Below are 12,477 nucleotides of genomic sequence, written 5' to 3'. Positions count from 1 at the left end.
GCAGAGGTACCATGCGGAATCACTTAACCTCAGCCTTCTCCCTCTCTTTGGTAGGCAGAGGCTTCTCACTCATGTAATTTCTAGACAGAACTACAAATCCTACAAATCTTATCCAAGAAATGACAGACTAATCACTCCCTTGCCCTCGCTCTGGCTAGACTTATCTGTGAGCCACATTGCTGTCATGCAGCCGCTCGGAAGACGCTGATTCGTGTGACCTAGCTATATTTACTTACATCTCAGGGCCCAGTCTGAGCTTGGCTGTGCTGTGGACTTGCAATTTACGGGCAAAGGGGAAGAGTTATGTTACAAGAGCCAGTTAAAGCTAAATGGATCAAAGACAGATAGGCAAAAACTGCACAGTCCAGGGACTGGAACTAGGCTCTTCAACTCTGTGGTTTTCGGCCACCCCCCCAAAAGCTTGTCTTGGCTTAAAATGAAAATAATCAAATATGATGGTTCAGGGTGCTAGAGGGTAGCTGTAGGGGGTCAAGGATGAGTCTGACCCTGCCGATCCCACCTGCGTTTACAACACTGCACAAGTGCATTTTGAGGTGGGATTTATTTATTTATTTTTGCCTTTCTTTAACATCCGGCATTGGCCACTGCTGGATTAGGATACTGAATTTATGTTAATGATATGATCAGCTTTTGCCAAATCCTTTGTTCCTGTTGCACTAAACACTGATGGGCAAAATGTGCAGAGCAGTTCTTGAAGGTTTGCTATAGGTAACAAATCCACAGTACCAATAATAGGAGATATGTGAAAACACACTACCAGTTACGTGGTATAATACCTTTCACTTACATATTTTTTAAAAGTGGTACATGCCTTGTCTAAGGGTTTGCCTTTACAGGGACACTCAGAAAAGTGAATTAAGCTAAACCGAATTAAGGCCACTTTAATTTTGAATTAGAGTGCCCACACAAGGATCTAATGCAGTTTAACTAATTCACTTTAAATTCACACATTTAGTTAATACAGATTAACTTTCCTGAATGTCCCCATGTAGACAAGCCTTAACTGTATTACAAAAATGTCACTGTAAGACCCTATATCAAAGAGCTAGCACCTTGCAAAATTCATTCTAATCCTTGAAATGCCAATTAGGACCTTAGGGCTACTACCTTAATATAAATACATAATCGTAATAATTAATAAATAAATATTTAATTATCCCCCCCAGCATTGAGAGGGAGCCTTAGATATACCTACATAAACACTTGTGTAAATTTCACCACATCCAGTTAAATAGATTTGTTGTTATTTGTATAATGCCAACTGTGTAGTAAGCTGTTTTATTATTGTGCAGTAAATATGGTCAGAAGAGATCAGATCTGAGTGGGATGAGGGGAACCTTTAGTTTTTCAAGAATTAACTGTTGTCGGTCATGACATTTATTTTTAATTCTTCTTCCTTGGTCTAAAATCCCCAAAGCAAAAATTTTGTTCCTCAATATATTTTGCTGTCTTCTGTTCAAATGAGGCTTTTGCAAGTATGTTGGTGCCCAGACTCTTAATACTGTGGCCCAGTTTTTCATTACTCTACAAGCAGGTCCTTAGACGGACTCACTTTGTCCCCCGACTCTAGCAAGAGTCCAGAGACAGCAAATGTTGCTCTTCCAAGAGCCATTGGCTCATTCTCTTGCCACTTGTTTAAGCTGACCTCTTGAAGCTTGTCTGTTTCTTTCTCAAGTCTCAGCAGGGAGGCAGATTTGTATTTCAGTCTGTGATCTCAGCTACTATAGCATTACACCCTTCAACTGAGCCTGGCCTTGCTTTTTTGAAGCAGCCTGCATAGAGCAATTAGATTGTGTTCCGTCTTTGAATAGCCTTAAAACCATATTTGATATTTGCCTCCTTTGTTCGTTTGTTTTGTTCTGGCCATGTCTCTTGTTAACAAAAGAATTTGTTGTTAATCCTATAGTTTGTCTTGGTCTAAAATGATGATTTGTCTGATTTGTGGATGGTGCATCAGAAGAAAATGCCCGATACACAAACAGGTTTACACTCATGGAACTCCACTGACTTTACTGGGGATTGAACAGCTGCAAACTGAGAGCATTTGGCCCCTGGTATGCTAAACCAGCCTTGCCAAATTCTTTTTGCCTGGAGCAAGTAATAACATTATCTGCATCAATGTCATGGTAAAGGGTGGACAAGTAGATTTTGTGCCTGGTCAGGTAAATTTTCATGATGAATTTGCAAGGCTGTGTTTAAACACTAATTTATTTAATCTCATGATTTTGCTAGTTCTTTACCCTAATCACAGTATAGCATCATTACAGTACGTATTTTTCTTGTCTCATGAGACAGATGGATAGTAGCTGAGGCTCCAGATAATATTTATCTCTGAGATAGCATACAGAAGGCAGAGATTTGCAAGTTAGTACATTTTGATATCGATAAAATAATTCCAAAAGAGAAGCCATGCTAGGGTATAATTTATTTTAAAAAAATCCTATTTAATAGAACATCCACTGCCTTATGGCACATGTATTGCAATGATGTTGCTCTATAAATGTCCCTTGTTGTCATCATTTACATGACTGATTATCTTGCAGCTGTATAAACTCTAGTAACTCAGTAAATAACATGTGACCACAGTGTGTACATGCATCTTGGGGTCTGTGTTGTGTAAATCCATGTTGTTCTGTTTGTGTATCTGTACATTTATATCTCATGATGAACCTATAATTATACAGAATCGTAAATCAAGCTCTTAGGCATGAAACATTGCTTTCCATGCAGAGTACAGTATCTGTTCTCTACTTAGCTAGAGGTAAGCTATAGATGTCATTAAGCTTCTTTTTTGTTTATCCCAAGATAAACAGACATGTGACTTTAAACCATTTAATAATTTTGATGATGAAAAGTCAAACAGTGGACAGTTAGGATGCAGCAATGCTGCACTTTGTTCTTATTTGCCTGGAGTTTCAGGTACCTCCAGGATTATGTTCCACAGTAAACAAGATATTCTGCCTAAATTGTGTAGACTTGAACAAAAGTTTTTAATGAGCACATAGCTAACAGACTCTTCAGCCGCATGAGAAGCTGCCAATCCCAGTCTAGTGTTCTCTATTTGGTAATCAAAACAATTTGACAGAGATAAAAAGAAGTAGCTGTTCTTGGTTTAAGTGCTTCATCTCATATTCTAATCTTGGATTTCCTGTTTCCTTTAGACCCAGACAAACTGTCCAGGGAATGAAGCAATTTAATTTCTGATTTTTTTTTATCTCATTGGCAGAGGTAGCAAATGTTTTGCTCTAGAGAAATGAGAACACAAATATTTGCTCTTATATTAATTATGTCCCTCACTATGAAACCAAAAACCAATAAGAACAGCATGTCACAGTACATTTAGGAGGTGGAGCAGAAGCTGAAAGTTCATTAGGTAGCTGGATAGAGAAGACAGCAATCCTAGGGCCATATACTATGGTCTGTGTGTGCAACTTCCAGCCACACCAATGGCATCAGGGGGGCAATGTCATGGCTCTCAGATGCAGGTGTCAACATATGTTGTAAAGAATAGAATGCATGTTCCACCGCCCTCTGAATAGAATCAAAACTGCTCATTTGTTTGGGCCACCAGCCCTATTATGTTAATAGAAATCTCCTTTAGCACAAACCATAGAGGCATGTGCTTTTCAAGTACAGGGGTATCTGAGTTCTATTGCCATTAAATTCCAAGTGGCCAAGATGTGCAGGATAATGATCAATAGGGAGGTGAAAGATGCCCACAACAGCTGAATCTATCTGATAGAAATCAATTTAATTTTCTTATCTGCTTAATTTTGTTTGTTGAATTGTGATGGGCCCTGGACAGAAACAGAGAAAGAAGCAGACTCTAACCACTGCGTGCTGGTGGGGTACAATACCAAAAATGTCTTTATTTTTAGGTTAATCTTTTATTCTGTGCCCATTTTCGTAGGGCGAAGCTGTGATGTATGACATGCCTTTGAGGTTGCACCCCATGTAATCATACTGCTTCAGACGTGAAGAGATGTCACTGAAAGGTCTATTAGTCTCCCTGTTCACATACAGCATGATGAGGCAGTGCGGGATAAAGTTGAACCAACTGTTCCTAGTCAGAAATGTACATTTACATAAAGGGTTTTGCATTATTCATGTGCATTCCTTGCAGGCGGCTCCATTTTGAATATTTTGAATTTGTTTTATGCAGTGTTGTAGCCGTGTTGGTCCTAGAATATTAGAGACAAGATGGGTGAGGTTAGTCTCTCTGAATTTGCTTTGACTTTTATTGTGACTATAGCTTGTAAACAGTGAGAAAACTGGTTTCTCCACTGCTCATAGGTAGCTTTTCACATTTGAAGTGAAACTGAGTAAGACTGTAGCCAACTCTCAGAGACAATCAGACCATTAGTCAATCAAAACAGTGTTGCAAGCCAGTTAGAGGCAACAGTATCGTTGTCTGTAAATTGATGAAGTGAAATACTAGGAGAACTCCGTATATAAGGGTACTTCAGCTGGAGTCTAAATGCTGCTTTGACACTCAAAGCATCTCGTTATAAAATTTTTCATACTGCATCACAGACAGGTTATGTTAAAAAGAACCTCTTGATAAAAATGATGCAGTGAAGTTATTTTATATAATACACCAAGTGCATTATCTCATGAATAGAATTTATATATATATATATATGTATTAAACTTTATTCAGGAGATGATGAAGAACTCAGTTATGTCTGTACTAAGCATGAAACACTAGTGCTGATGTTTGTCTATGTGTGCTGGATCTCAGGAAATGCATTTCAAGGACAAAATTACCGGTAATACCAAGAAGTCACAGAGAGAGAGCGGGGGGTATGTGTGTGTGTGTGTGTGTAAGTAAAAATTTTCCAGAGCACAATCTTGAACATTGCAAGCAAGGATTTTTCCCCCCTTCTAATATTAATCTTGTTTTACCGGTGTGCATTTCTATTAGCTTCCTTATATAGATTAACTCAATGAAAGGGCCAATAACTTTGTTCTTTGGGTTCCAATTTGTAACTGAGATGTCCTTTGCTTTAAAAGTCTACCTGTGCCTATGACCTCTCCAGTTTAAGTTATTACATTGAAAGTTGTAGCTGAGATCAGTGGACAGAGCATGCCCAAGGACCCTGGTTTATTTAGGTAGATCTAATGATCCCAAACAGTAAGAAGTTGTTTTTTTTATTTAGTAACTCTGCATTATCAGTGCAGAACTAATATGTGGGTTGCTTATCTCTTCATTACATTTTGTTTTCACATTTTTTAGGTCTACAATCACCCCATGGGAGGCTATATGATTTGTAAATCTGAAAAAATTCCCTGAGAGCTACAATATAGTTAAGCTGTAAAAGAACTCTCTTAGCTTGTTTAAATATAGACCTAATCTAACCTTTTTGCTGCTTAGCCCAAGATGCATCTTTTTAAAGTTCTATTCTAAATCACTTCCTAATTTTAATGAGTTTATATATCAGGAATTACCGTCTTTTTACTCTAGCTGTTCTCAGAGATTGCAGCAATGATAAAGTAAAGTCTAAAATTGTTTATTACACATTATTCTTTAGAAGCAAAACTTTTTGCCCCCAGTGGCTGTTGGGAGAGTTATTGATTTTCTGTCACAATGTGAAATGTTTGACCTTTATAATATGAGCAATGATTAGAAGGCCCATAAAATGACATTGTTCCATTTAAACTTTAGAGTTCACAGAGCAAATAGCAAAATGTGCCTTGTTTAACTATGTCCATGGACCTAAAACATACATTACCCAGCTTCAGGCTAGAATAAAATGCTAAGGAGACAGTCTCTCAGATGTCCAAAATCCATTGTGTATGTGCATGTTCTTATTTATATCTATAATGAGCTTCCATTAACATGTACTGCGTGTGCATGTGTTGATTTGTGTGCACTTTTTTCAGTTACAGACAAATTCTCCTCAATAGAAGTTTTGCTGTTGACCTCTCTAAGAACAATGTTAGACCATTAGGGTCTCATCTTGCACCCACTGAAGTGAGTGACAAAACTCCCATTGACTATAATCCTGCAGGATCAGACCCCTTGTGCACAAGTGTATATATATGCACATACGTTTTTTTCACTTGGTCAACTGTGTAAGCACTCACAGCAGGGCTTAATTCTCCTCTTGGTTATACTTGTGCAACTTCCTGACTTCACTGGGGTTGCACCAATATAACTGAGAGGAGAATATGGCCCACTTTTGTACATTTACGAAGTCTGCTAGGTGCACAGAGGATCTTTATATCCTGCTGCATATAAAATAAGAAACACGGGAACCACTTTAAGAATATCATTATACAATACATCAGAGTTAGAAAGGAAATACCTAAGAAAAATTCTATTATAAAACCATTTCACTAAATTGGACCCCAGAATCCCATTTCAAACCACACTAATACTCTGTGATGTCTCCAGTCATAAGTCTGTCTCCACACATGTTTCTCTTTCTCTGTTTCTTTGAAAACTCTCTGTTGATCCCTGAGGACCTGCTTTAGACAATAATCCTTCTGGTTTCCAGGCCGAGTAAATCTACAAAGCCCAGGTCATCAGCTTGGAAGCCATGCAGGCTTCTTATTTTATTTGGTTGGCCGAACCAGGCCTGTTTTCAGTATGCATCCCAAGTAAGTGATGCCTCTGAACCAGTGGTGGGCCCCCTGTAGTTCCCAGTGGCAGCTGTTTGCCGTTCCCTGCTGCGGGAACGGAGAACCACGGCCACTGAGAGCTGCAGGCGATCAGTGTAAACAAACTGACTCACAGCCCACCAGTGGATTACCCTGACAGGCCGTGTGCGGGCCACAGGTTGCCCACCGCTGCCCTAAACTGTGCCCCTGTTGCCCAAGCACCACAACATGCTACTTTTAAAGCATCAGAGGCAGACACTGACACAACTCAGTTTCCATTTCTGGCTGGTTTAGTAATATGAATAATCTCTATCGCTTTGTATTATACTTGCCATAAGTGGCTTTTGTGTTTGAACACCTTAGCTTTGTTTTGGTATTTAATCAATTGCAGCAGCCATTTATTGCTTGGTGTATTACAAAGGAAAAGAGATTATAACTTAATTATTCTAAAGAATGACAGGCTGGAGTCGTTGCTTAAATTGGTATTTTCTTTATTCTAATGTCAGTGGCAGGCTACTGGTTTTGCACTGTCTGGCCTGTTCACTGCTGCATTCACAGTCGGAAACTGCACATGATTAGTCACCCGAAGAGCCTTGTTACCATGTCAGTGCACGCAATCACCCCCACAACATTTGCCAGCACAAATGGAATTAATACCGTAGACAAATATTTGCTTGCAACAGGCCTGCCTATCGTGCAAGGACTCAATCCTGCCATTGCCGAATGCCGTACAATCCCATTTAAATTAGTGATCTCTCTGGCTCAGATTGTTAAAGGTATTTAGGTGCAGTAATGCCTAACCGATTTAGGATCCTAAATCTCATTTTCCAAAAGGGATTTAGGCACTTAGGAGTCTGAATTCCATCAGAATGCCGAAATCCCTTTTTGAAAATGAAATTTAGGCTCCTAAATCAGTTAGGTGTTGTGCTGCTCAGCACACCAGTACCAGAATACTTATAGAAATGTGAGCATCTATGCCCAAACATTGAATAACATTAACGAAACCGGCCTGATGAACTCATGTCAAACTGTTACTTGAGGCAATTAATGGTAGAGCAAGAGAACTTTTTACCTCAAGGTACTTCCCATACCATGGAATCACTTTGATGCATGGCATCCGAAGTACCTTGTGGTCAAAGGTTCTCTTGCTCTACCATTAGGTAGGTTCCCTATCTATACAGACCTAGAGATTAGATACAGGGAATTGTGAGAGAGAGACTGGATTATGGGCTTCCTCTCAGAGCCCAACCAATCTTTACTTCTCTATCTTGTCCCAAGAGGAATTGTAGCCTGAGCAAAATACTGCTTACATGCATGACAGATCTGAGAGCGTACAGAACGCCTGTTAAAAAGTCAGGGTTTAGGACAATGGGTGCATGTTGGGCAGTACAAGCAACCTGCTTAACGTACATGCTTATGCATCTGCTTTTGGAATATGGCATCTCCCACAGGCTATGTCTACACAAAGGCCGGATTTGGGAGATGTGGATTTAATTTCCTGCTCTTACACAGATTTCCTGCATGACCTTGGGCAAGTCATTTAGTTTCTCTGGGCATATCTACATAGGGTGACCAGATGTCCGAATTTTATAGGGACAGTCCCGATTTTTGGGTCTTTTTCTTATACAGGCTCCTATTACCCCCTCCCCCATCCCGATTTTTCACACTTGCTGTCTGGTCACCCTATATCTACACAGTATTTTGGAGTGAGCCTCACAGACAGGCTAGCAGGGCTTGCACTAGTACTCTCAAAATAGCTGTGCACACAGTGCTTTCCAAGTTCCAGTTCAGGCTGGAGCTCAGGCTAGGGAGGGGGGTGGGGTTCAGAGCCGGAGCTCCAGCCTGAGCTGCATCTTCAAAGTGCTGTCTCTACCGCAATTTTTACAGGGTTAGCACAAGCCCTGTTAGCCCAAGTCTGTTGACCTGATCTGGGAGGCATGATCCAAAATGCTGTGTAGACATACCCTCTGTAGTTCAGTTCCCCATCTGTAAAATGAGAATAACAGTACTTCGCTCCCTGGCCAGGGTGCTGTGAGGATATAAAGATTGTGAGGTGCTGAATATTTGTGGTAATTGAGGCCATATAAGTACCTTAAATAGAAATATGAAGCAAATTTAAGACTCCAGTCCTGCAAAGACTTATGCATAGACTTAATTTTACTCACTATCAGTACCATTGTATTAAATAGGACTATTCACATACATAAGCTTTTGTAGGGTCAGGGCCTAAATGTGGCTTGTTCTACTACCTGAAACCATTGACTAACTCAGAGGTATTTAAAAAAGTGACAGGGCATGCCTCAAATTTACAGGACCCCCAAGTTGCTTTGTGGATTTTTTGTATGTGTGTTTGTGGGGAGAGGGGCAGAATCAGACTATGAATTTCTACAAGGGAAAGAAAATCTGGCCTTGTGTCCTCTGGTTCCAGGGCTGACCATAAGCTTCTTCACAGCATTGTGAACCTTGAACATGTAGGTTCCCAAGCAGTTGCTGGAAGTGATTCTTGCTTGTATTTAAAGCCGGCCCTGGCCAGTGGATAGTAATGTGACCATTTATTATGAAGAGTTTGGTGGTCTCTATGGTGCACCTTGGTGCTGGTTGTGTGGTGGTTTTCACGAGAACTGTAGCAGTGATGGAGTGAGCGGACTTTGATTGTCTGGTCATTAGGAGAAATGAATGTTTCTGTATGAAGATGCTGAATGGCTCTAACCACTAAAGGAGTTTATTTTCTTACTTTAACAGATTTTCCCCCCATTCTTGACGTTACCAAATTTATTATCATTTTTGTCTTTCAGGTGTTACCTGTCCTTAGTGTTGCAGCTACACCAGCCAACCATGCATTAGGAACTGGGCCCTTATTTTAATACATTACTATTATTTTTTGTCCCATAGTTTCACAAGCACTAATGCACACTTCAAATGCAGGAGATATTTTGATCCCCAAATTGTTTAGCACTTTATGCAGGAAAAATCGTAGGCCACAGTCATGAAACTTCCTAGAGGATGGCTGCTGGCTTCCTGTGGCAGAGCTGGTTATTGTTTTCCCACCCCCCTCCCTTCTTTGCTCTAACCATTTTGTCTGTCTATCTTGTCTTGTATTCAGTTTTCAAAGCAATGCCATGAGGGGCTTCCTTTTTTAGTGCCTACAAGGGAACAATATATTTTTAGAACAAAAACATACATATTGTTACATTAACATTCATTGAGGAATCAAGACAAAAAAAAACCAAACAGTTTTTAAAAACTTACTATTATTATGGCTGATAGAAAAGGTCCTTAAATAGATCTCAAAATGCACATGACATTTAAAATATTGTTCCATGTACTGAATGGGGATATGCTCTTGAAAAACTAGGTGACCTTTTCTCTTGAAATTTAGGAGTGTTTTTGCCTTACTATGTCATATTATGCACAAAAGATGAAATATTAACTCTGAATGTTAAAATGTATTGTTTCCCTTTGAAAGCTAATCCGGGTCCTCATTCTCATTAATGTTGGCTCATTCTTTTCTTTTTCTTTCTTTCTTTCTTCCTTTTTTTTTTTTTTGCAACCTTCTTTTGCATGAAAATGCAGAGTAGCAATAAACTGATTTTTTTTTGTAAAACTTGCTTTAAGACTCTTCTCTTTCAGATCCAGTTAAAGCCTTTAAGTTCAGTTATTTTAAAGTACAATACTCTTCAATTCCTTAAAAATATGGAGAAAGTTAATTAATCAATTTTCTAGCCCTCGCTAATTGGTAAACAACAACAAAAGGGGGATGGCATAATGTCCTGTAAGAATGTCCTTGTCTGCTGTTACCAGGTCACCACGAGACAGTAGCAGAGGCGGGGAGAAGCTGGAATTGGCCATGTCAAACCTCACTGCAGAAGTCCTGGAATTACTACTGGAGTTTGTTTATACAGGTTCTTTGATCATAGATTCTGCCAACGCAAAAACTCTTCTGGAGGCTGCCAGCAAGTTCCAGTTTCATACTTTCTGTAAAGTCTGTGTGTCATTTCTAGGTAAGTGTCATTCCCATTCCATCTTGTGAGTTTATAGGCCTTAGGACTTTTTTTTTTTTTAATTTCGTAGTTCTCCTAGGAAATGCAAGATTAAATGTTATTTGAAACACAATAGAACTTCATTTGTTTGAACTGAGATCTGAACATAAAATGTTCCCATTGCTGCAGCACTAAACTGATTTACAGTCAGTAAAGTTGTTTGTGCAGCTGAAAAAAAAATCCAACTGCATTCACATCTTGGATAGATTTTTTGTTCTTGGTATCAGCATCCATTTAATTTGACAAAGGTTGCACTTTATGCAGACACTGAGTTCTAAAATGCAAATGCATGTCCCATTCATATGGTCATTACAGTAGATTATAGAAGCTATGCCACACTAGGTTTGTTATAACAGTAGATGAACATGGACTCCCCATTAAGGGTCAGAGTCTGCCATTTTCCTGCACCCCTGAAAAACAGATTCTAAGGGTCAAGTGAAAGATCCTTGTGGCCACTGAAGTAATAGTCCTGGCACTCTCGAAAGTCTTGTAAACGAGATACATCTTAACCACAACAGGTAGAATGGTCACACTTTTATATTATGGTTCCATTAATAAATGATTAATAGATATTATAGTCAATGGTTATATGTTGATATAGAGTCTCAACAGGAAGATAGATTAACTATAACTATGCCTTATAACCATCTATAACACCTTGTACTGGTGTGCCCATAACTACCTATAACACATGGTACTCATTTCTGTGACATGCCTATAAGATCTATTAGTGTTTTGTTAACCCTGTATAAACCATTTATAAATGGAATCTTATTAATATAAAGTTTTACCCAGACGTTGTGTTGCTTTCAATACACACCATATCAAGACTTTTTTTCACGCCCTTGTTCTCCCCCTCCCTAAAACATATCTCTTAACTCTTCCTCATTGCAAGATATGTCATTCCCTTTGGAACCAAAATTTACTTCTGTCCCACGTGAACCTGGAGTCATCTCAAGAGTTTGTCATTGTAAATTGACATCAGAAATGCAGAGTCTTGAAGATGAGCATTTAGAAAATGTTATACATGTTCAAAAATCAAAATCCAACCTTGGGTTTGGTTCATCACTGTGTTACTGCCCAGTGCTACGCTGACCTAACTAACTGCAGTGGGGCTACACAAGTGTAAAACTGGAGAAATGCAGTAATGAATCAGGCCATTATTTCAAGCTCCCTCTTTCAATAAATTTTGTTGTCACTTGTTTAAAAATGTAAAATTCTTGTTTAAAATGAGTGTGCTATGGTAGGTTGAAAACTGTCTCTCTCAGGCCCAGTTTGTTGGTTGTGAACCTGGAGTATAGGTTCTTGTACTGACATTGCTTTTCTGTAGCTTCCCTCCAGTACCTTTTTAAATGAATATATCTTACAGCTTTCAGTGATCACTAGATGTATTTAAGTACATTATCACTAAAGAAAGATTCAGCCAGAAAACCAAAATACATTTATTTCACTAAATCAGTGTGAGATTTCCCTCTTCCAATATTTAATAGTTGAATTCAGTGAACCATGTTATAGTATGAACTAGGAGAGTTGGCTATAAGTTTAGTGATATATGGGGAGTCACCAGAGTTTTAGACTTTCATTTGGAGAATTCATACAATTCATTTGGAGAATGAATTTATAGCTTTGACTGAATTGAGCTTCAGATATAGCGGAGTCTTTGCCATATAAATGTTTAAGAAGGATATTTTGTTTTGGGCAATGCATGAACCAAGTATATCATAGCACAAAAATAGCTTTTCAAATGTCCCGTAGGATTCACTGATCTAGATACTAGTTACCTCCCTCTGAATTTGTCAGACAGGGAAATGGA

At 39.0% G+C, this 12,477-nt stretch overlaps 1 protein-coding gene across 5 annotated transcripts in view; it reads left to right on the top strand.

Annotated features, from left to right (window-relative positions):
* KLHL29 (kelch like family member 29) overlaps window positions 1-12,477 on the top strand; it is a 544,343-nt gene that overhangs the window by 462,312 nt on the left and 69,554 nt on the right. For all 5 annotated transcript variants that reach the window (XM_045008743.1, XM_045008742.1, XM_045008745.1 and 2 more), the window contains one exon: window positions 10,426-10,625. In XM_045008743.1, the coding sequence (XP_044864678.1) occupies window positions 10,426-10,625 (200 nt within the window). The remainder of the gene's footprint in view (window positions 1-10,425; window positions 10,626-12,477) is intronic.

The sequence above is a fragment of the Mauremys mutica genome, chromosome 3 (assembly GCF_020497125.1).
Source record: "Mauremys mutica isolate MM-2020 ecotype Southern chromosome 3, ASM2049712v1, whole genome shotgun sequence".
Taxonomy (NCBI): domain Eukaryota; kingdom Metazoa; phylum Chordata; order Testudines; family Geoemydidae; genus Mauremys; species Mauremys mutica.
The sequence above is the reverse complement of the archived record's forward strand: the minus strand, read 5'-3'. Positions and strand labels throughout refer to the sequence as shown.